This window comes from Vidua macroura, chromosome 9 (assembly GCF_024509145.1).
Source record: "Vidua macroura isolate BioBank_ID:100142 chromosome 9, ASM2450914v1, whole genome shotgun sequence".
In the NCBI taxonomy this organism is placed as follows: domain Eukaryota; kingdom Metazoa; phylum Chordata; class Aves; order Passeriformes; family Viduidae; genus Vidua; species Vidua macroura.
Genome location: NC_071579.1, coordinates 12,131,397 through 12,155,900, shown reverse-complemented (window position 1 = coordinate 12,155,900; position 24,504 = coordinate 12,131,397). Strand labels below are relative to the sequence as shown.

The 24,504-nt window shown below is 37.6% G+C and overlaps 1 protein-coding gene across 1 annotated transcript in view; it reads left to right on the top strand.

Annotated features, from left to right (window-relative positions):
- NTNG1 (netrin G1) overlaps nucleotides 1–16,337 on the top strand; it is a gene marked incomplete at its 3' end in the record, with an annotated part of 150,370 nt that extends 134,033 nt beyond the window's left edge. Inside the window, exon 10 of the mRNA XM_053985411.1 lies at nucleotides 16,144–16,337. Within this exon, the coding sequence (XP_053841386.1) occupies nucleotides 16,144–16,337 (194 nt within the window). The remainder of the gene's footprint in view (nucleotides 1–16,143) is intronic.
- Between the last annotated feature and the right edge of the window lie 8,167 nt (nucleotides 16,338–24,504).

Genomic DNA, 24,504 nt, shown 5'->3' with positions numbered 1-24,504 from the left:
TTGCAAAGTGCTGACCACCTCCACTAACAGGAGTTAAGTTCCCCCATGGTATTAAAGTTAAAAAATGCCTTTTAATTACACATTAATAAATGGATGCCATGGAAGTAGGTATACTATGATTTTGTCCACCTGTAAATTTAAATTTTAAAATACTAGCTCGCACTTTTGATGAATTTCAGAGTTACTTTAGGTACAGGGATACCTGATGTTTGTTAAGGTGTGTTTCTGCTCTGAATTTAAACATGCTGAATAGATGTAATCCTGAAGTAATCAGCTTTTCTAATGTCAGATTTGTACTTCTACAGAGCTGAGTATTGTAGTATCTAACAGCTAAGGAATTCAAGACATTTTTTACTTACTACTACTATTTCACATACTTGTTCAAAATAGTTTGGATGTCTTGATTAACTGACAGTGTTTGTCATGAGTAATCCGTAGAGGTGGGGTTAAAAAATTTCAGACTGAAGGTTTTAAGGAAATTTAGACTAACTAAGGGAGTTATAATTTAGTATCAATAAATTGAGTACTTCAGGAAAAAAAAATCTGAATATAATCAAGACCATTCAAGATCTGAGTTCTTAACTAAAACACTTAACAGAAGTGCCTTTTTACATTTCCCAGTTACCATTTCACCCTATTTTCTGACCATTTTACCTGGCTCATTTTAGAGCTGGTCTTCAAAACCTTTCACTCCTGTGAGTCATGTGTTTATCTTCATGCTTGTATGCTTGTAGGCAATGGAACACCTCAGAACAGAAACTAAAGCTGTTCTGAGCTGGACCAGTGCCCTCTGTGTGACAGTTGCAGGCTGCATGAGCTTCAGGCAGCAGAGGCATCCAGCTGCTGGAAGGTGCAGCTTACAGATTTTCTCAGCCAAAGAACTCATCACTATCTTCATATTTAATTGGTCTCAGTGAGTCTTTCAGCCACTAATTTGCCTAATAACTTCTTCAGACATCATAATTTTGTTATCCAAATGTTCTGGGCACAAGTTCACAACACCACCACCACCACCACTACTACTACTACTACTACTACTACTACTACTAATAATAATAATAATAATAATTTGTGTAACTGGTTAGTTGTTCCTTCCTGGTTCTTGAGAGGAAGAATAAATGAAAAATCAATTCCAATTCACCTTTTCCATAACATATATGATTTTAAAGACGTATATTTTCTTTTCCATCAATCCGTTTTCCCTTTCTTACACTGAAGAAACATAATCTATTTAATCTCTCCTTTTATATGGCTTGCTTATAGCTGTGACAGCTTTTCATTCTACCTTTTATGGTAGTACTACATATATATATATATATATTTGCAATATCAAGACTTCATGCAGTGTTCAAGAGATGGGCACATCATAAAGCTATACAGTGACATTGTGGTGTTTCCACTTCACTCTTTTTCCTGTCTTGAAAAATTCAGTGATCTATTTGCCTTTCTGACTGATGAAGAGTATTAAGTCAAAATTTTCAATAAAACACCCTGAACTACTCTTAGTGTCCCTTTTCTAAATGGTAAAGCCAAGTATCTGTTACTCTTGAACACTTAATTTCTGTCACCCACACCTTAGAATTTTTTCTGAAGGCCTTTATAGCCACAATACATTGTAGTCTAAGCAAATTTATTACACCATGCTTCACTCACTTTTTTAGCAGAATTCTATATGTGTAAGTCCTTATAAGACTGATTAATAGTTCCTGACATCTATTCTTAGCCTGCTTCTTATTATTCAAGCTATAATTATTCCATAAAGAAAAAAAAATAAATTAAAAGGGAAAAAAAAAAAGATCCTTGCTGAGGCATCTTGGAAAATACTTTTTGTAGAGTAAGATACATTGTCAACCATATGCTTACCTGATTCCTTAAAAAAATCTTTTACTAGGTTTATACATCATTATTTCTCTCTTTCATACTCATTATGTTCACTCATCTAACTGTTAATTCTGTTCTTCATCACATTTTCCATTAACTTGCCTGCTGCAGAAGTTCTAATTGCCAGTCTCTAGTTCCTTGCCATCTCCTTGAAAATCTTTATAAAAATCACATCTGCCACAGGTCCTTTTTTGTAGTTAATCAAGCCCCTCCTGACAATCAGAAAAATTAATTTAGAAAAATCATAAGTAGCAGTGAAAATGTTGTTTCTGCATTTCTTTAAAAATTCTTGGACCAGTAATATTTGCTTCTGGTGATCTGATGCAGCAGACTCCCATTTTTAAATAATGGTTTGGATAAACTTTCAGACACACCTCCAGAAAATGCCCCCATCACCACAGGCAGGAGTCTGGTTACCTCCCAAAGCTCTTCCACAGTTAATAGATTTTCCCTTCCATACCTTACAAAGCATTTATTTGCCCTACAGCCTTCCTAGAAGGCCTGGCTTCTCCTATCTTTAGAAAAAAAAATTAATGGCTAATTTTTATGACTTTACTAAATTGCTCAATCATTTCTGGCCTACCTTGGTACTTTAACCTGTTCTTACAGCTCAGTTGTGAGAATGAGTACTCTTTTCTTTTTTCCTTCATTTCATCACAACTGCACCATTTTTCTTTACCCTTTGTAAATGTATGTTCTTAAAAAGTTTTTTTTATCTGCTGCTAATTATGTAATTTTTATAAGAATCCTTTTAAATAGGTTTGTTGGGTTTTTTTTATACTCACTTTACTCAGCATCTCAAATACAACCAGCTCACCAAATCGCCTGCAAACATTCTGCCCCTTTTCCTTGCATTTCTCTCTAATAAGTATATGCATGGTCATCTTCTTCCAGATCCATACACCTGAGACATGGACCAGCCCTTCCAGCTATTTCAAATTCCTCTTCAGGTTAAGCATGCAAGGAAAGATTTTGACAAGGAACATGGGTATGATAAAATCAGGAACAAAAGCTTGATCTCATAAATGTCAGTCCAGCTTTTTGTCAGATCTTTGACTACGACATTTTATAGCACAAATTCACTGTGAAAGTGAATAGAGCCTTACAGGATTTACAGTATAAATTTAGAGGGGACTCATAGCCCATACAAAAGTACCATGATGTTCAGTAAAATATTAACAGCATTGCTGTTTCAATTTCTCCCAACTCTGCACAATTTTGAGATATAGTTTTGTTGATTATGGCTTGTCCTTCTCTAATGTTGGACTATAGTGAATGGTAAAATCATTTTAAAATACTTCTGGTAGAAGCCAAGCTCCTTATAATTACCTTGGCTTCTAAAGAGAATAATTAAATTGTTAATAAATCATCAGGTGAGGAGAGAAGTGACAGTGCTGGAAGTTTAAAGATGTTACAGAGAAGGGGGAAGAGTTTGATCGTAATTCAGTTGTTGGTAATTACTTTCTATAGAAGACTACTTGTATCTGAAATCAACTTGAAATAATTATATTAAAGGGACTGTATTCATTAATATCACTGATATCAATAGGCAGCTGAGATTCAGGATGATTAAAATATTAAACTGAAAATTATGTTGTATTTTTATAACTACATCTTGGACAGGTACTTCTTGATATGCTTTTTTCTTCTTGCCAATGACTTGTCTGCCTTTTTGTTCAGTTGGACATGGAAAGCCATGTAGTAACAACTGTACTGATGCCACTGGCTGAATCTAGAGCCAATCTTTTGATTTGCACTTGTCTGTAGATCAGTTTACCCACTTTATTCCCTTTCTAGAGACTGAGTGGAATAGTTTTCCAAATTTTTCACACTTTTTAGACATTTATCTGTATTTTCCAGATTTACAAATCTCTCTGAGGATAACCCAAAACATTGTTCCAGCTCATGGAACCAGTATCCAACACCAGCTCCAGTTCTTACTCTCTTTCCTGCTTAAATTTGAAACCTTTTCCAATAGACCCAAGGATCTATTCTTGCACTTCAAAATGGGTGTTCTGTTAATGAGATGCTGCACCACTGAGCTCTGAATGGTACACATATTTTAAATGGGAATTCAACTTGCTTTTTAAGCCAAAGGATCCTTGAAATAGGTCTCTTACCTTGAAGAATTTAGGATTTCATTTCCAACAAGTGTGAACAGTTTCATCACATGTAGGTGTTCCTTTAAAGAGCTGAAGCTGCATTTTGATCATGAGGCAATAGTGACTAGCATCTAAGGCAGACAAGTTACTCTCACAAAATTCAAAAACCTAACTTACTTCCTACTGATTTCAGGAACAGGAGAATCCCACAATGAGATTTAAACTGGGGCTTGCTAGTGCAAGGAAATTCATCTTAAGGGCAAGCATAGCATCCTTAAATCAGCTCCATTATGTTGACATTATGCAGCAAAGCACAGCTCTCTGCAAGGAGGCTTCCACTCTCAGGAAGAGCATCCTATTCCACATATCTTAAAGACAGATTACAACAGCATACTGCAACACAAATATCTCAAAAATGGAGCTGGATGCTTTGAAATGCTTCCAGTTACGTTTGCACACGTGCCCTTTGGCACACAACTGGAGAGAAATATGAAGGTGGCATGTACATTGCACAACTTCTGCAAAGGTATGAAAATTTGGGTCGAGATTTACACCACCTGTCAAAATAAAGCCATATACTGCAATAATTTTTCTGCAATGACCTGAGCTTTGCTAGTTCATGCTAAACCATTACTGATTTAAAACAAAGTGCAAAGAGACTTAGAGAAGTGTACTCCAGTTATATCTTTTATTCAGTGGCAACATGACAACTTAGTGATGATGCTGCAGCCCACACTGCACTGCACCATTAGAAGGACCCTGAGTGTTTTGCAAATACAAAACATTGAGCCAGCTAAGATGTGTTGAGCACCTCCCTCACCTACTCCTACCCACCCTGGCTTTAGCCCAAACCCCTCTCCAGAACTGTTCCAGTTCCAACAACTTCCCTTTAGCACTCCTCCTGCTGTTTTAGCTAAACAGCTACTCATTCCGTAGCTTCTGGCAGTCTTCAGAAAACCAGCATCCCACTCGGATCTGCCATGCTGCCACTTCAGAAATGCTGTCTCACAGCACAAAACCTTTGCCTTTCACACTTCTGTCATACCCTCACTACACTCTGGGGCCGTGTTTGAAACCTGAGCAGGCCCTGTCCCTGCTTGCATTGAGGCTCCATGGACCAGGAGGAGCTCCACTGCTATTTACCCCCAGTGTTGGTCCTTCACAAGGCTCCAGGCCTATAAAAATTCATCCTACCGGGAATGAGAGCCTCTCCTTGCCCCCCACTAGCACATGCAGCCAGCAGCACAGGCGTGTTGCAAATATCCTCTTGCCACTGGAGTCCATGTCAAGGAATAGAGAGTTCTCAGGGAGCTGGGATCTGATCAGCCAGATTTCCATTGCCATCACTGCCAAGGCTGCTGGAAGAGAAGGACAAACATGATAGGAGCTGTGGGAACTTATATGTAATGTAGAGGGTTCTCTGGGGCAGATGACAGGACTGGACCAAATAAAATAAACTTGCCAGGAAATGCAGCTTAATCATCATCCCAGTTCTGTTGTACAGAAATTTGTCTCCTTTTTCACTGAGAGTTCTAAAAGAAATACAGTCAGACATTATGTCTTAAAAGTGCATCCTAAAAGTACATTTTCATAAAAATTGAGTGTTTCTTGTGTGACCCTTTTCCAAACCAGAGGTTTGTGACATTGCTGTACACACAGCCTCTCAGGAGCAGGAGAAAATGACCAAGGTCTTGGTTTCTCGGTCTTAAGTGCAGGTGGAAGACTTTTTAATTAACACAACTACTTCTTTCCATCATTAGATTTAAAGCTATTGATACAATATATTTTTAGAAATATCTAACACACTATCTACAGTAATTTATTAGGTTCACAATTAATTGAGATATCCTTGGTATTTTTCAACTCTGGCATGACTTGACAAATTAAAAATTGGAGAAAATAATTTTAAACAAAATAAGGAAATTACTTTGACGTGAAATCGCATTTGGCAGTTCTCTATTCCTCAAGGATCCCAGGTTATTCCAGTCTTCATTAATAATTAAATTTTAACACCTTTGTGGATCACAATTGATAAAAAGAAATATAAGTACGTTAATCAGCATGTCAAAAGTAATGCTAGAACCATATAAAGCTCACAGGGAAACAGCTCTCACTCATGAGAATAAAACTCTGGTCTTTTTAATATCCTGAATTATCTTAACACTTTGTCATAGTAAGCAATATCACCACCCATGGTTAGAGACATTATCTTTAGCTTGTATGCTGATAGAAAGAACTTTTCAGACATTATCCCAAACAAATCATGCCAGGTCTATGTTTATTCAGATCTTTTTCTACATTATAGCAAAACTTTAAAGTTGATTAAATAAGACTAATATAATTTTGTTACCATTGCAACAACTCATTAGTGGTAGCCTGCATATTGATATTGTGAAAAATCTGTAGGTTGCCTGTATGCCTGCTTCAGCCCTATTGGTTGTTGTGCAATAATGAACAACTTTCAGACATTTTTGTTGAACTGTGAGATAAGTCTGTTTTTTTTTAATGTTTTCAGATAAAAAAAACACTGGCTAAAACTATGACATTGGTTACACCTGTAAAACACTGCAGAAAAACTGGTGTGCCTGAAGAAGAATGTGTTGGAAAGAGAGGATCTGTTATCTGGGGTTTCCCATCTAATGGTTGCTCTGTCATGAAGATAAATGCACAGTGATAACCCAAAGCAAGCCTGTGTGCAGCAATAAATATCGTTGATGAAAACTAGCATGAAGCAACTAATAGCTTTAATTATTTGATACATTAATTTATTCGTTCTTATTTTTGCAGAGTGCTACATGCCAGCTGTTTGAATCATCTTATTGGTATTCTGATGAAAAGAGTGGAAAAGCAAAGCATTGCACCAATTAAAATCCCTCTCACAAGAGAGCATGTTATCATCTGGTATATCTCAGACAGGAATTAGGATATAAAAATCTGCCTGTTGAATTTTTTTTAATTTTAATGTAATACAAAAATAGGTAACAACAGGTAATATTTTTATAGGTCAGATGAAGCAGAGTGTATAAAAGATTTGCAAATCTTTACTGTGTACCCTATGTATGAATATGAAGCAGCTGAAGTTCTGATAGGTGAGATTAGGAGATATAATACACTACATTGGTATTTGAGATTATCAGAGTATTTAATCATCTTATGCAATCACATATGGCCATTGGACAAGATTGCATAGTCCTTTTTTAAACTACATACTTTAGAAACCGTTTTAAAGCTGACTGTCAGCAAACTCCCCTGGAAACAATAATCAACTCTGCTATTGCATTTATCTAATCAGCAGCGCAATGTAAATAGAGCAGGAATTCACAGGACCTGCATCATTCCCCCCTTTTGTTTGCACAGGAAACTCATTGGACTTTCCTTGGCATCAACTTCCCCATTGTTCACTAGCAATAAGAAGTTCTACTCTGAATAGCTTTGACACCTATAGGGAAGTGTTTTTATCCCCATTCTAAAGCTGGCTCAGCAAAAGCACTCTGAAGCATTTCATCCACACTCAAAACAATAAATCAATGTAGATTGATTCAGAAAGATTTCCTGATTCACAGCATTGTTACTTGAACAAAAAAACCCATCCCTCACTTCATACATGTTGTAGGAATTGTGCAAATGTTTTACCTTTGCCTTTGCATTGTAACTAATGCTCACATAAATTCAGAATGTTCATCTCCTGAGAGATTCTACACCATTAACTTTGCACACTGGTGTTTTGGTCTCCTGTGGGAGAACATTGTCCTGATATCTTAAACTTTTCTTTTGGCAAATGCACACAGAAGGAATATATAATGACATGTAAATACAAACTTGGCTTTTACCTTTCCTTGTGGTCACTGTAAAAGAGCTGCTAAGTCACACTTCCATTTAGTTACATACCCGTCCCCCTTTAATACCTTTGATAATTACTAAAGTGCAGTTAAAGATTGTTGGTGTTTCCATTACAAATGGTGGTTTATGTAGTTTAGAAGTTAATCATAACATATATTTCCAGTAGGCTTTTTACCAATTGTTCAAAAGCTCCCATGCAATTAGCTTTTAGCCAAAGTAGTGAGAAGAATGTTTGCAACTTTCAAATTATTTTAGATCACAACCTTAGAATAGCAGTAATTATTAACAGAACCATCAACAACACATTCTGTCACTCTCTTTTACCCCTTCCCTAACAAAATTTAGGAAAACACTTATTAGAATTACTCTAATCCCCCAAATCATTGGGAAGTATTTTCAGTTGTGACTATCTTGCCTGGTTTTGCTGCCAAATAAAGTAACAAGTGTTTGGGGCTATTTCATGGATTTTCAAAGTCTTCACTGTAGTGGGAAGAATACCCAAACTATTTTCTCTGTACCCAAACTAGTTTCTCTGAAACTATTTTCTCTGTAACAGAGATAAATTCTTTGTATTCCTTCATGTCTATAACATTATTCCAAATCAAACACTTTAGCAGCCAAGGATGCAGGAACATTCAACCTTTCATATAATTCATAACCATGTATTTGAATTGCTGACCTTTGCATGATCCTGCTTTGGTTTGTTTTCCAGACTTTCTCCTTGTGCTCTATAAAAGCAATACTTGTTGCAGGTCTGTTTCATAATTGGGAAAATCAAGTTCCAAGAAAATCCTGTTGTTGCACATGAAGCAAAAAATGCTGCTGTGCAGGCAAGGTCACCCTGCCAGCCCTTTGGATAGGACTGAAGTGGCCATAGATGTCTCAGGAGCAGTGGCAGCTGGGTGTTCCCCAAAGTGCCATCGAGCCAGGAGCAGGACAGGAGGGGTGAGGACAGCAGGACAGGAGCTTCCCAGCACACAGTCCCCCAGGCCAGGGGAGCAGAGCAGCTCCAGTGGCAGCCACGGGGTCAGGTACGTCCTGCAGAGTTCAGCTGGAGCAGGGAAGCCGTGCCTTAGGTGGGAAGCTGCACCAGGCAGAGGCTGCCAGCACAGCAGGACCCAGGAACCCCTGGCAGCACTGCTCCCCAGTTAAAGTTCCCAGAGCTCCTGGACACACCTGCCAGCTCCATGGACACGTCTGAAGTGCCTTCTGGAAAACTAATGGCAGTAGCTGCTCGTATTTAGGGAACCAAATCCCATTCCCCAATTCATTGGGCCTTTTGATGACTTCATCTTTTGCATCTGAGCACTTTTTGTGTTCAACCAGTTTTACTGATCTAAACCCTGACCTTGCTGTTGGCAACAGGAAAAAAAAAAAAAAAAAAAAAAACTCTGAAGTTATAACTGCTTCTTTTCCTCGTTAAGGGAAGAGAAGATGGGTCATGTAAGAATGTTCATTTTTCTCCAGGCAGAGAGAAATAATGGCACTGTAGCTTACAGCTTTCTAAGTGAAATATGAATGATAGGGGCATGTTGTCCCTTCTGAGCAACTAAAGCTGGTATGTAGTTTATTGCTCTCCTGAGATTACCCCAAAGTATGATCAGGGTCATACCAATTCCGTGGTGCTCCTTCATAAGCAAAGCAATAAAAAGAATAGGGAAATTTTTCTTCCCCCCACCTTGGGAATCATCCTTTTTTGTACAAGTATGAAATTGGAACCATCAAAATCAGAAAACCAAAAGGTTAAATCATTCATTTCCTGAAACCAAGGAAGACTGAAAGGTATTAGTTCAACTATAATTCTTAGATAACTAAATCTGGATTTGTTTTCATCCATTTTAATACACAATCATGTGTAGTTTCTACCAAAAGCTACTATGGCTATCATATATGAGTATCAATTCCAAAATTCAGTTCTCCCTTGCATCCTTTTGACAGATATATTTCTTCTCATTCTTACTCTTTACTAATTAAACCCAAGGATTTTAGATTAAGAATAGAGATGAAAAATGAGAAAGCACAGGTACAACCTGTGAAAAACAGTAACTTTCTACCTCTGCTATCCTCATACCATGGTTAAAACCCCCCACATATTCTGTACAGAATTTTGCACTTTCAGTGGCGAGACATAATCAACTAAGCTTACCCATGTGGATGCTAGGATAAATTACTGCCTATTTGCAGGAGAGAGGAATCACCATCCATTCATTCTCTGGCTGTGTGCTGGGCAGAACTCTGAGTAATAGCTACATCTTCTTGTAGAAACTCTGAAGACTTCGCCTGCAATTTGATTAGAACTGGCTTGGCTTTGAACTGCCTGTTGTGCAGAAAAACCAGAAATTATATGTAGGCAAACAATCTAAAAATTCTACTGGAGAATTTCAGTGAACACAGTATCTCCACTACTCCCCTATTCATTTAGTCTCTGATAACTTAATAAAACTGGTTTGATAAAAAATCAAGTGTCATTTCAATTGTGCTTCTAACAGGCATTTCTAAGACAAGTCAAGATGGAGATGTCTGCCTTTAGAAACTACTCTCGCTTGGTCAATGTTTATTTCCTTGTATTGCTGGTAGTATAATTAATCACAACATTGTTTCAACTTTGCACCAGAGATCTTTGTATTAATGTTTGTCATTTTGTGACCATAATTTTGACACAGTAAGATATGCTTTAGGCTTGTGCTTGTCTGCAGTGATTTATTTTGTCTTAGCTTAAGAATGTGCTTTGGTAGATAAGTGCAAACCAGTATTATTTTCATGCTATCAAAGCATCTGCCTTGTCTTGATAGTATCCTAAGACAGTTTTACTACTACAGCAAATGTTGAATTAGTGTCACTTCCAAACAAAGAAATTATTATGAATATCTCATTTATAAGAACAGTAGCTATTGTTCATATCAGGTATGTTTGTGGATTCAAAGCACTGAAGAAGTCTGATCAACACTGACACACATTCACAGTAGTAAAACATTTTAAAGCCATTTGGCAGTAATGTAAATGGTAATAATAAATTAAATTCTAAACATTAGAATAAAATAAGTAAAATGAGTACTTCTAATTGGAAGACAGGCAGGGGAAGAAATCTCAGTGATAAAGCCTTCAACTCAGTTATTACTCACTGGTTATTCAAATGAGTAAGATACTTAAGTTATAAAAACTTGAAGTATTGTCATCTGCTGTGCAACACGAACTGTAACAGCAGTAGCTGTAACCTTTCAGGAGAAGCCTGACTACTCTTTTCCCCATGCCCTTATATCCTCTTTCCTGACATCTGTGCTATATGTGTGAGATGTCATGAGTCAGTGGAATTCCACATAGAGATCTTCAACACACAGCAAGTATATATTGTATTTTCAGGATTTTTTTCCAAATACTGAAGATACTCGTTGCTGACTCTGGCTATTTGAAATATTTTGCTTGCGGTCACTTATGTTCAACTGGAACACTTATGTTCAACTGGAACACGCAACTGGAAAGAATTTCACACCTTTGCATTCGAGTGAGACTAAGTCTTTTGCATTCCCCAATTCCATCTCTGCCTATTTGACAAACTGTGAGAAAAATATTGCTAATACTGTCACAACTCCAGAGGTTTTCTTGCTATACATGTGCAAATGCCCACGTTCTTACTAGGCATACACACAAGCTTCAATCACTGCAATTTCTTTTATATTCTGAGATTGTTTTTACCATTTATTGATTAAATGATCACAGATTTAGAGAATAATGGATGTTAGTTACAGGCTCCTCATAGTATTCACAGAACTAATTCTGCATTTGACAAGAAATCGCTTGTGCTTGGCCTGGATTTACTGTACTTATTTATGCAGCGAGACAAAACCTCCCCATTTTTTCATGGCATTTCAATGTGCTGTTCAGTGTCTATATATAGACAGCCACTGCATGTGTTGGAGCTACCTATAAACATCATTACTGAAAACACGGGTTTCACTGTGCTGAGTTTTTACTCACTTATGCACAGACAGAATATTCTGTTAGTATGTGTGCTGAAATCTTCCTCATTCATGAGTTCAAGTAATATTCTTTACTAAATAAGAAGTACCAAGGAAACTAATGCATTAGAGAAAAAAAACAGACAAGAAAAATTCCTTCAGCCATGAGACCTGCATGCTCTCAAAATTATGAACAATGGATGGAATCCAAGGTCAAAAATTCAGTGGTGCCAGTAACAAAAAACACTGACAAACAGAATGGAAAATTCACTGCAGCAGAAGTCAGGGCAAAGCTTGCATCAGTGCTTTAGAAAAGACAAATATGTTGTGTAATATATTCAGAGCTGTCAACCCAGCAACCTGTCCAGGGACTGTGATACTCATGATCTGGGAGACAGAAAGGAGGAAAGTGGAAGGGATGGTTTTAAAAAGAGAGAGAGGGAGAGAGAAGTCTGTAACAAATGATGCCACAAAAGGTGCACACTGAAGGAAAATAGTGATAGAAGCGAACATAGGAAACATTGTTTGAAATTTAAGCCTTAAGAATTCAAGAAAGGAAGCAAGGACCTCTAATAAAAATCTTTCTTTCTCTGACTTTATCACTAACGATCTTTATGTTGTTCCCACAAAGAAAATTTCATCATAAATCCAGATTTTGATGCAGAAAGAGAATACCATCTATCCCAGCTCAAAAAACATGTCAATAGCCTGTCCCACCTGAACAAGATGTTACTGTAGATAAGCTGTACAAAAATTAAGGTAGTACAAAGAAAGGTAGAAATTTTATTTTCTTCCCTCTTGGAGGGCCTTTGGGAAAGACAGGAGTGTAGAAGAAACTGGATTTAAGTTCTGTAGGATCTTCTTGTTCTGTCTGGGCAGCAGGCAGACCTAAAGCCCTGGGCATGTGCTCTGCAGCTGCCCAGACACAGCAACAGAAGGTCCTTAAGCCAAGAGCACAAGGTTGTGCCTGAGGTGCCCCTCCAGACTGAAGAGAGCAACGCCTGCATTTCTTCTTTGTCTCTGTTGCTGCCTCAGAACTAAAATCAGCCAGAGCTGTCTAACTCTTTCCTTTCAAGAAGCTGCAAAGATATTAAAGTTGAGTTTTGGAGAGACTCAGGAATTTTCATGTATTATTCAGATTTGAACATTTAAGAGGAAAGTAGTAATTTGTCAAACAGCCACGTTACTCAGAATATTTCATTTAATACCCAATATAAATTCTATGAAACACTAGCACATCTACGACAGGCTAAGACTATCCCTTGAACCAGCTCAAAGATGGGTATTTTTCCTGTTTTCCTTTTTTATTCCATTCCCAAATTCATTAACATTACAATTAAAGATTGAGAATGGTTTGTGACATATAGCAAGGCATGTGGTGCCTTCTTTTCTGTCTTCTTTGTGAAGTGTTTCAAGGATCCTATAACTGGTCCACGTTTAGATTGCAAATTGATGAATTATGAGAATAACTTTAAAACAATTTCCTTTAGTTTACTTTAAATATTTCACTTCATGCAGTAGCACAGATCTGGAGACTGTGCTCAGAAACATCCCTCAAAAAGGTCTGGAGAGCTTTCCAAAACAAATGAGATACCTGTTTTGGTTTTTAAGTGACCAGTTTGGTGTCCTGGCTTCTAATTAAGGAAGATCTGCCAGCAAACCCACAGGTAGCTCAGCCACACAGGTCTTAATAGTCTTCAATGTGATGACTTCAGAATTCAGTCTTTTACTTCTCCATGTTTCATTCTTTGGTCAGAACTTGGTGCCTGATGCCATTCAGATAATTATTAGCCAATATTAAAGTTTTGAAAGTAATCCTGACCATACTTTCAGAAAGGTAAAAATGGTATTAAAGTTAGTCAGAATAAAATTAAAACAAAATTGGCAAAAAATAATGGGATTTCATAACATTTCCAGATTTTTTTTTTATAAGTTCCAGCTCACAATTGCTATCTACATGATACATATATGTGCATACATCTGTGTGCAAGAGAAAGAGATATAAGCACAAAATTAGGAAAGCTGTGACAATACAAGATCAACAATTCCAGAATTTTCAGCTATTTTGCTGAGAACAGTAAAATCTACCTACATTCCTGTGGGCAAACATTTTAAACATTCATAAAAGAATAGTGATGAAGCTTTTGATCCATCCCTTCTTTAAGCACATTTCAAAAACTTCCTAATGAGGAAAAAAAGGTCTGATTTAGAAATCAGCATCTATAACATTGTATCCAGAATTATGCAAATTAAATTTTAAAATAGGAAAGGTATTTATTTCATAATACATTTTTAAAAATACACTTTACTTAATACTTGAGAAAATTTGGATAAATTATTCCAAGCAAAATGTGAAGTGAAACATCTCCTCTGCTTTTTTAAGAAGTGGTATTTAATCAACTGTTGACTCCCACTGAGTTTGTCAATGCAAACAAGGGTCTGTATTGATGGGGCAGATATTTCACAATTTTCACTGCCTGAACTGTAGGAAGCACCCAGCAGTGAGTAGTCTAGAACATGCAGATCCAGTAGCTGTACCATCAGATAAAGTATTTGATTTTGCATATTGAGATAACTAAATATACACAATCTGAATAATAAAGTCAACTTCAAAGATACAGAGCCTCAGTTATAAGAGATGTAATGCAAATATTGACTGTATTAAAATACAGTTAATTTTTTCTGCCTGCTACCATGGTATTTTGTGGGTTGCTAATCTCATCACATTTATTTGGTGGTGACTTACTGTTTCTTACACACTTTTTCTAATGTCTGTGTAGAACACTAAAATTCAGACATAGAATCATCAATGTCATACCTTACTAATCATTTTTTTCCATTGCAATTCAGAAACTGGACAACAATATCAAATCCATAGCTCTTAAAAATCCTTGATTGCTAAAGGAATCTCCAAAAAAAATAATGATTTACTGGTCCCTCTTAATTGCATCTACAAGTTTCCAACATACTGCATTATTTGGCCCACTTGGATGCAGAACATCAGAAAGGAGTTATTGGAGAGACCTTCTAGGGAGATAAAATTATTATTCTGAAAGCAATCTAGGACAGATAAGATTACCAGTGAGGTTGGTAGTGCATAAAATCATAGAGATCTATGTAGAACTACACCACTTAAGAACCTGGACTATTTCACTTGTAGTTCTTGTGATACTGGGACTGCTTTTAAAAATAAGTCAATTACTATTTGCAAAACTGTACTTCTTTGTTGCTACAAAGAAGTAGCAACAAAGAGTAGTGTTTATCTTAAACAGTAATGTTTAAGATAAAATTAACAATGCTTTCTCTATTCTGAATCATTTAGAGTATTTTCAGGCTAAGTGTTGAGTCTGCTTCTTACCCAAATAATTGTTTCCCTAATTCTCTAAGTTAAAATTTCTACTGCTACCTTCTGCCTAGATCAAAGTTGAAAGTTCTTTACTAAAATTGCCTCTCTGTGGAAGGCAGAGCTGTAAGCCAACATATATCATACTAGTGATATCATCTGAAATAAAACACAGATTGACATATTTAATTAGTATGTTGCTCATACCTCTGCATTTTCACCCATGAAATATTTGAAATGATATTAAGCAATACAAAGTAAAGCTGTCAGCTTTTCAAATACTATAATATTATGCAGGTATAAAAGTTTTGCCTGTATTATTTTCTCTTAACTCCCTTGTCAAATCTGATTTCTGAAATTATTATCAGGCTACAATATCTAAGATGCTTTAAGATGCCATGTACCAAAGTAGCAAATCTAATTAGGATGAAATATTTGATCTATAATGGAAATAACATTATCTTTTATTTCCAGATGTCTGTACCATATAATCTCCATCCAACAGCATGCTGAATTTCCTGCCTGTGCTTGCCTTATCTTTTTTGCACAATTTTTTCAGATCATTAATACATGCAGTTCTTGATTCTAAAACCTTGCCCTCTCATGCAGATCTTTTTACTTCATATTACATTTTTAACCACTGTTCGTGGTTTCCAAAAGCTCTAGATACATTCCCCCTTTCAAATAGCACACACCACCTACAGTTCCAGTTCAGCAGTAACTATAAAGATGCAGATATCAGCACAAGGCATGTATTAAAATTCTTATTATTGCAATATTAAACAGTCCTTCATATAAAATTAATCAATACTTTAGTCAGTGGTGTTAAGTGAATTAGATAGTTTTCCAAGAATACAGCCTTAAGGGGGGGAAAAAAAACCTCCAAGTATTTGAAAAAGCTTTTCATAGGTCTCAGGAAGAGGAGGGAGGTGGAGCCTCAGTTCTGGTTCTAGTGCATTTCTGCTGAAAACGAACTTAATTTGCCCTCTGTTCTCTCCCCCCTTCCCCTGCTGTCTTGCAGCGAACGTGTGTGACAACGAACTCCTGCACTGCCAGAACGGGGGAACGTGCATCAACAACGTGCGGTGCCAGTGCCCGCCGGCCTACACGGGCATCCTGTGCGAGAAGCTGCGCTGCGAGCGGGAGCCGGGCGGCTGCGGCCGCAGCTCGGCGCGGGGCCGGGCGGCGCCGGGGCCCGGCCTGCTGCTGCTGCCGCTGCTGCTGCCGCTGCTGCTGCCGCTGCTGCCCGCGCTGCCCGCGGCCCGCGCCCGCCGCGCCTGCTGAGGCCGCGGCCCCGGCCTCGCACTCGGACTGCGCGCGGCCGTGTGCCGCGGGGAAACGCGACGGAACCCCGGCGCTCGCCACTGGGAGCCCAGCAGGAAAAAAAAAAAAAAAAAAAAAAAAAAGAGTAAAAATAACCACGTACAAAGTAGGAAGGCCGAACTGAACTAAGCCATATCACTCAGTCACGGACAGGGCTGCGAGTCGAGACCGCTCACCTCTGACTCGAGACGCGTTGGCAGCTGCCTGTTCTGTCCAATCAATCAGCTGCGGGACTGACATGGCTTTGAGAGCCCCCGGAATGGAAGGGAATTCCAACAACATTCGCTACTCCTCTCTGGTGCGCTCCTGTACCTCCGCCCGGTGTGTGGACTGACCAAACCAAGGCATTCTTTGCTGTCAGTGCATTGTGGGTATAAGGAAATCTGTAAAAGCTGCCATATTGGCCTGCTTCAGTCCCCAAATCCTTTCCAACCTGTGCTTTAGTGAACGTTGCTCTGTAACCCTTGTTGGTTGAAAGATTTCTTTGTCTGATGTTAGTGATGCACATGTGTAACAGCCCCCTCAATAAAACTCAAGCCAGTCATATCCTTGTATACCTTAGCAGCACTGCATCAGTAAGATGCTGTGTTCACCTACTGTACAAGAGTGGCTATAGGACAAAAAGTGTATTTATCCTTTTGTATTCAAATGAAGTTATTTTTCTTGAAATAATATACAATGTAGATTTTTTGTATTATTGCCTATTTGTGTTACCAGACAATTTATTAATGTATTTAATTCTAATCAGGTAAGAGAAAACTATTACTTTTTATTTAGTCCTTTTCTTTTTCCTTTCATTTAATTGTGCAGAGATTTCTCTGTATGGGCAACGTGCTGGCATCAAAGAATATCAGTTTACATATATAACAAGTGTAATAAGATTCCACCAAAGGACATTATAAATGTTTTCTTGTTGCTTTAACACTGGAAAATTTCAAAGAATAAAAATTCCTGCATAAACAGTTCCAGGATGACTTACTCCTTTTTCTTAAGGCCTTTTTTAGAAAACAAACAAACAAAAAAAAGTTTATGGTTCTACCATTCAGTATCTAGAAGAAACCCAGATTTAGAAGCGGAAATTACATCACAGCAATCTAACCTCGCTTTAATTTTACTGCTGTTACTTTGCAAACTTAAAATATTAAGGGCATCATTTGCTTGAGGAAGATTTCATCAAATCTGAACCTTGAAAAAGTTGAATAGTTCTCATTTTTGTTCTCTCAGTTAATCACATAACATTATTCCAAAACTAAATTACAAAGTATCATAGAAGCTGGTCTTTAATTCATACCTTTTTTGTGGATTCTGGCAATAAGCAGATAGATCCACAGCTTACATTATTTCTCCAAAAGCTTCATTAAAAAGATATGTTTATATATGTACTAGTCTGCTTAAGAAACTGCAAAAACAGCAGCAATCACAAAAAAGCACCAAGATTTAACTTTTAATAAAGTCAGATTTAATATTTAGAAAGACTGTCAAAATATACAGCAGAGAGTAGATAAAAAGTGCTGCTCCAGCAAATAAAGTTTGTTTCAAGTATCGCCCAAGGTGTAATAAATTCTTGTTACTGCCTTTTATTAGGCCAATTACTGAGTGTGACAGAAAAGAATAGCAAGACTAGAGAGGCAAGCCAAAACCACAGCAGTGTTTCAAAGTCCTGGGAAAAAAAAAAAATTCTAAAGGTAGCAGGACTGTGTGAATTCATTTCCTGGCAATTTTCATCATAATGGTTATAAATATTTTACCAACATAATAGCCTAGTGTAGAAAACAATTAATCAGCAAAATAAAAACTCCTGAGAGAAATAAATTCTACCTGGCTGCCTCTTTCAAAGGGTGAACAGTAGAATTTAGGGCACTGCTTTCTTGGAGAACCTCTTTCTGCTGAGGCAGCAAGTTTTGCAGGACAGTACCCAGCCTCCAGAAGTGGGTAGGGAAACCAGGTCTTCATTTCTAAAAAGAAATAGAATTCCAGAAGAATAAAGATGCTGATGACATCAAGCTGCTGCCTCTTCAGGCTGTCGCCCTGACTCTCCTTCATGTAGCAAGTTTGCTGTTCACACTTGCGCTCATTTGTGGGCTAAATAAGGTAAGGCAGAGAGAAATGACGTGCTCTGCTGGTTGCCAGCCATGCCTACATGAGATTGCAGGTGTATTTTAGAAGTATGCTTATGAAATAAACAGAAGAGTGCACTGAGCAGACTCAGTGAGGAATATAAATGGCAATGCAGGTGCCATACAGAGCTGGAGACTACCTAAAACTAAGTGCATATCTGATTTTAAGATGAGGGATTAAAATTTTCTTATATTACCAGAGACCAATTCAGATTGTATAATTATTGCAAAATAAGTGCTTTAATTGTGATTATAAACTCAAGGCTTTGTGAAAGTGCTAAGTAAACACGTTATGCTCATTTGGTTAGAAGTGGTTCTGCCAGCAGTGCTGAAGAGTAGTGAATATAAGATCACAATCAACTCAGCTACATTTCAATTTCATATACTTGGGATCTTTGAAACCAGGGCAGAGTATGTGGCTTTCCACGTATTTAGATATCATTTTGTGCATTTTATCCTCCCTCACCTATTAATAAAATTACAATTTTATACAGGAATCCATTCAGTAGAAAGTCTTCTTATCAATCGTGCTTTTCTTCAGTTTCATTATTTTTTCCTCTAAATTCCAGAGAACTTTACTAAATGAAAATTTGAGTGTAAGTTTCTGCTGCTGTATTCCAAGTATATTTCTAAAATTATGTGTGCATCTTTGAGAGAGATTACAGCACTCAGCATTACTTTACCTGCAATTTTTTACTTAACTCAGTGTAAAATGAAGGCAGAACTTGTTCCCCATTTCAGAAGCTGTGAAAAACAACAGATTCCTTTTCCTGAGCATGCAGCAGGATCTCTCCATGATAACATGCAGTCGCAGCGTCTGCTTTATTTTTCACCAGAAAATATAGACCCCTTCCAACATATTGAGGTTTCTTGGAATGGGTATCCTGTCCCTGCAAATGCCTGTAAAATAACAACACATTCATGATACTGAAAAAGGCCAACCCAATCCCTAGGCTAGGATTTTGCTTCTGTATCAAAACACAGCAAAAGAAACTACCATGGAGTTATCATTTTTTGCCTGATACTTCGTTCCTGGAAGGTTTCTCATCTAAGAACTGACCAGGCTTTAGATTGCTGAGTTGTCCAGATTATAGTTCAGAGTACAGTGACTCTAAAACTAGCATTCATCTTAGATTTATCGTGTTATATTAGTTCCAGCTGCTTTGCTAAATCAATCATTCCTAGTCAACTTGCTATTCCTGTGTTTGTTACCTAGAGAATTGGTTCTGATCCAGGATCCACATGTGTTTAACATCTGAAAATGGGGCAGCTTGGAGAACTGCAGATATTTCCACTTCACGCCAGCAATCTTTATCACAGGGAAATCAAGAGAGAGGCATCTGTCTTCATGCTACCTAATTGTTTTAAAAACAAACTAACCAAATGGAAAAAAAAATCTAGTCAGATGCAAATTGACCCCAGATATTGCCCTCAAAAAATAATTGATTTAATACTTTATTATGACATAGCTACAGGTGAGAAGTTATTTTATGTAGTGAACAGAACAAAAAAATAATGTGCAAAAGACTCCTCAAATTTAGAAAGAGCTCTTCTGCTTGCATATAATTTTATAAATCTTTCTCATAACTCCAAGACACCAGGGGGATTTGTTATAACCTCATTGGGATTCTAGGTTTATTAAACCATTGAATTAACTAGATTCATCCATGCGTGCAGTTTATTCACCTGTGAGAAATGTGGGTAATATTTTTCATAGATTATGCAAGACCAGATTTTCAGGCAACCTTCAGCCTAGCATTCATGTTTGTCCTTGCAAATGCAAAGTTACAGATGTAAATATTAAGACAATCAATTCATTCCCAAGAAAAACTGTACATTTAATTATTTATGGATGCAAACATTTATCCACTACAATGCAGATCTAGTATTATAAATTAGAAATTTTATATTAACCAACAATACCTTTTCAACCCTCACACAGTATCAAAAAGAAGAGGATTAAGTATATGCAACACAAACAAGTAGAGAGGCAGCATTTTGCACCATATGGTGCGTTTCATTTAATGAAATGAAAGTTCATCACCAGAGCAGTATGTTCACCAAGACACCATTTTGCCATAATATGCAACAGATAGAATTCCAGTGCAAAGCATATGTTTCCCTTAATTGTTTTTCTGGCCATCATTATCTATGCAGACACAAACATACAGACAGTGAAATACTGCTTGAGACTTTTTACAGCCTCAAATAGTACAGGGAAGATTAATTTATGCAATTGAGGCCTAAAAAGATTGTAAAAGCTTCAGGCTTGAATTTCAGCATACATTGCTATCCAGTGCTCTTCTCTGAGGAGGACTGGGATGAAGATCACACCGTGGAGGGCAGTGCATGGGAGTCCCACAGCAGGCACAGAACCAAAGTGCCAGCCCAGTTAGAGGAAGCACCACAGCAGGGTGTGGGCACCAGGGGCACGTCTCACATGGGGACATGCCAGGCATCGCTCCCCCATCAAAGCCTTGGCAGCTGGGTTTGCAGATGTGCTTCTTCCAGTTCCAAGACACCTCCTGAGCACACAGTGCTGCCCAGGGCAGCTGCTGGACACATGCTCAAGTCTACTGTTGTCACTGGAAATACACTTTGTGTACTTGAAGCAAGCTGTTGTTGAGAAACTGAAGTAATAGCAGTGTTTTCTGGGGGTGGGGGAAGAGGGTCAGAGGTGAGTTCTGGGGCTATGCTTGTCTTTTTAGAGAAAATGGTTTGGGGATGAGTATTTTCCATTTCTTATATAGTGTAATTTTCATTTAAGTACTTTCTGCAAGTATTTGTGACATCCACGAACAAATAAGTAAATTCTAATGTTTATATATGTGAACATAACTTCTTATGAATTAACAAAAAAAAAAATCCTCTGATTTCTGATTCAGCTCCATTGAACAAATGGAATAAATATTTCTGGTTCGGACATTGATTGTTTTGAGATTAACACATTCTCTGCATTCAGAAGTGCAACACTATTCCTCCACAAAACTATCTGAGATGTAGATCTTTCAAGGCCCTTACTCTGACAGTTTGTGTGAGGCATATTCTAAGTTCCCTGGTTTTAAGAAGCCTTGATCTAGCTGATGCTTTCACATCTCTCAGTGCCTGTATTCAGTGTTACCTGAACAGATAAATGAAAACATTTCAAGCCTTGTACATCTACTGGGAACATGGCTCACTTTGCACCCGAAAATAATTGTAGATGCAAAATTAGTGCCTGCTGCCTATATTATATTGGCTGTTTGCAATTGACAACACCAAGAAATCTCCTTCAAAGGCTTGGGTCCCTTTGACTGGATTCTACAAACACATTGAATGAAAAAATGTATTTGCTTGCTATAACTAAATAAATACAAGGCTAAGTCATTCTTACAAGATTCTAATGGCACTTAAAGCGAAAGCACTTTCATGTATCACAAGTGAGATACTTCAAAAACCCTCAAAGATACAATAGGGCTAGACTTTTATTCTCTACAGTCTGTAAATGTTCAGATACTTCAGGTATCTTTTAAGAGAGAGGAAGAAACTGATTCAGAGAGGTAAATGAAGTTGCCTGTAACAACTCAAGAAGCACCTGGCAAAGTCAAGGAACAAATTCACCATGCTCAAGCTCCACAGCACTTTGAATATGAATAGTTTTACACTACAAGAGTATTGAAAAGCTCTTGGTAGCTTTGGTTACAACTACCACTATGTATAGCATTAGTATACCCATAATATTTTTATGCATAACCTATATTACTAATTAGAAAATACAACTTCACACCTCCTCATTTTGTAATGAGGACCAAATCAAATTTGCTCTCACGAGTAACAAGCAAGTCAAACAGATGTATCCCAAATGGTGTGAAAATATTCCTTGCCTGAACAGGTAACTATTCTTATTTAACTTCATTCTTTTTTCACTTTGTTAAGGCTTATGAATACCAAGGTCACAAAAAAAGATAGCATTCTTGTACTGGTATTTTAATGAGAATAAACCACATATAGTGGTTAATAAATTAATGATAACAATCATGTTTTTAACTATCATGATATCTCATAATTTATTTCCTATGACTTAATATTACCATCTTAATCACAGGAGAATTTAATGTATTTACAAAAACGCTCTAATAAATTCAGAGTATTACTAAAATAAATTGTTTTATTGTTCACTTGTCGCTGGTTTTACTGAACTTTTGCATAGTAAGTGTATTACATTCTTCTTTCAAAACAGACCTGCTAAATACATGCCCAGCTCAAAGCTATGTATGCCAAAAACCACTAAGCTGAAATATAACGACAGTCACATGTATAAGTTGAGATTTGCTCATCTAATAGTACTAAAAAGCATTCACAGGAAATGGAATTCAAATATTTAAACAAAGTTTTCAGCTTCACAGTGTAGAAACTTAGAAGTTTAAACACAGAAATGAATGTTGGAGCCCACACAGCAGAAACAGGTTACGGAAGATGCAGACCAGCAAGATCAAGATGAAGTAGCACTAAAAGTGTTGTTCTTAATACCAATCAGACATAAATTCCACCTCGATCCAAACAGAAGTGTATATGAAAGATACTGGAATCCAGAGGGAAACAAAGCAAAAAGTAAAAGAAGTCCACTTTTATCAAGACTTACAATATTGTAAGTCTTGATAAAAGACTTAAAATGAGGGAAACCCAACACTGGGAGAAAGAAGAGAAAGAGAACATAAGCCATGCCCAGACTAAAGATATGCCAGATCTCAGGGGGAAAGCCAGTCTAGGCAATACACACATGCTCACAAATGTGTAGGCACAAATTTTAGCATTGTAATTGCTGATTTGGAAATTGCAGCACTTGAGCTTCACACAGACAAGTCTTCGCTTGAGAGTTTCACCTTGTGTCTGGGTGATACTCTGCTCACTTACCTGCTGGAAGAGCCCAGGCCCATCAGCACCTCTGCCTTGTCTTTGCTCCAGCTGTGCACTTCACATGAGTGTGGCCATCTAGTCCAGATGTTCATGAAGCAGATGTTTTTTCCACACATCACAGGCCTGGCTCAGGGCACAGCACAGTAAGCACAATGCAGGAGGAATCCCCTTGCCACGATCTGTGTAATGCCTGCAGTTACATTGGCTCTTTGCCACACACCTCTGAAATCTCTAAAAGTAATTTTTATGAGGACATAGAAAATTAAATGTGCTCAGAAGATAATATTTTCCCTTCTGTTGGCATCTGCAGTCACCACGTACAAGGGACTGAAAGGCCCTGGATGCACTGACTCATTTGATGCATGTCTTGTTAACAGCTCTTACCTCTAATTACTGTTGCTTGGAAGGATGGGAGAACCAACATGCAGAACACCCTGGTAGTCAGATTTATTATACTGCTTTATTTTGCCATACTCCAGCTTGCTTTCTTCCCTCATGTCAGAGTTTTTTTCTGTGCCCTCATAAATTATTTTTCTTCCTTTGCTCTGCAGATCTCCCACAGGCACTAAGTAGGTGGATTGGTACCTATGAATTAGTCTTGGCAGTGCTCTTTTGCCTTCCCAAATCTGGTAGAGGCACAACAACTTTTACAATTCTCTCCTTGAGTAGGATGTAAGGAACGATGACTAAACTATGTAGATGGAGTGCTGAACAATTTTTTGACAGTTTTCTCATTTACTGACAATATCTAACATCAGAATATCTCCCAGACTGTACTGAGGTTAGCCTCATGACACTACTGCAAAGCAGGGAGCATGTTATTTCCATTTTATTCATAAGGACTGAAGCTTGAAGATGCTGAGAGACTTACAAACTCAATTACAGAAAAAGAGATTAATTCTGACACCTCGTCCACCGCAATAAGCACTGAGACCTACAGTTCCCTACTCCATCCAAATTACACAAATCTGAAGTTAAATAGTCTCCCACCTGCATCTTTTTGCCACCCACTTACTTCAGATTATCCCATCTTAAGTCTATTTTAC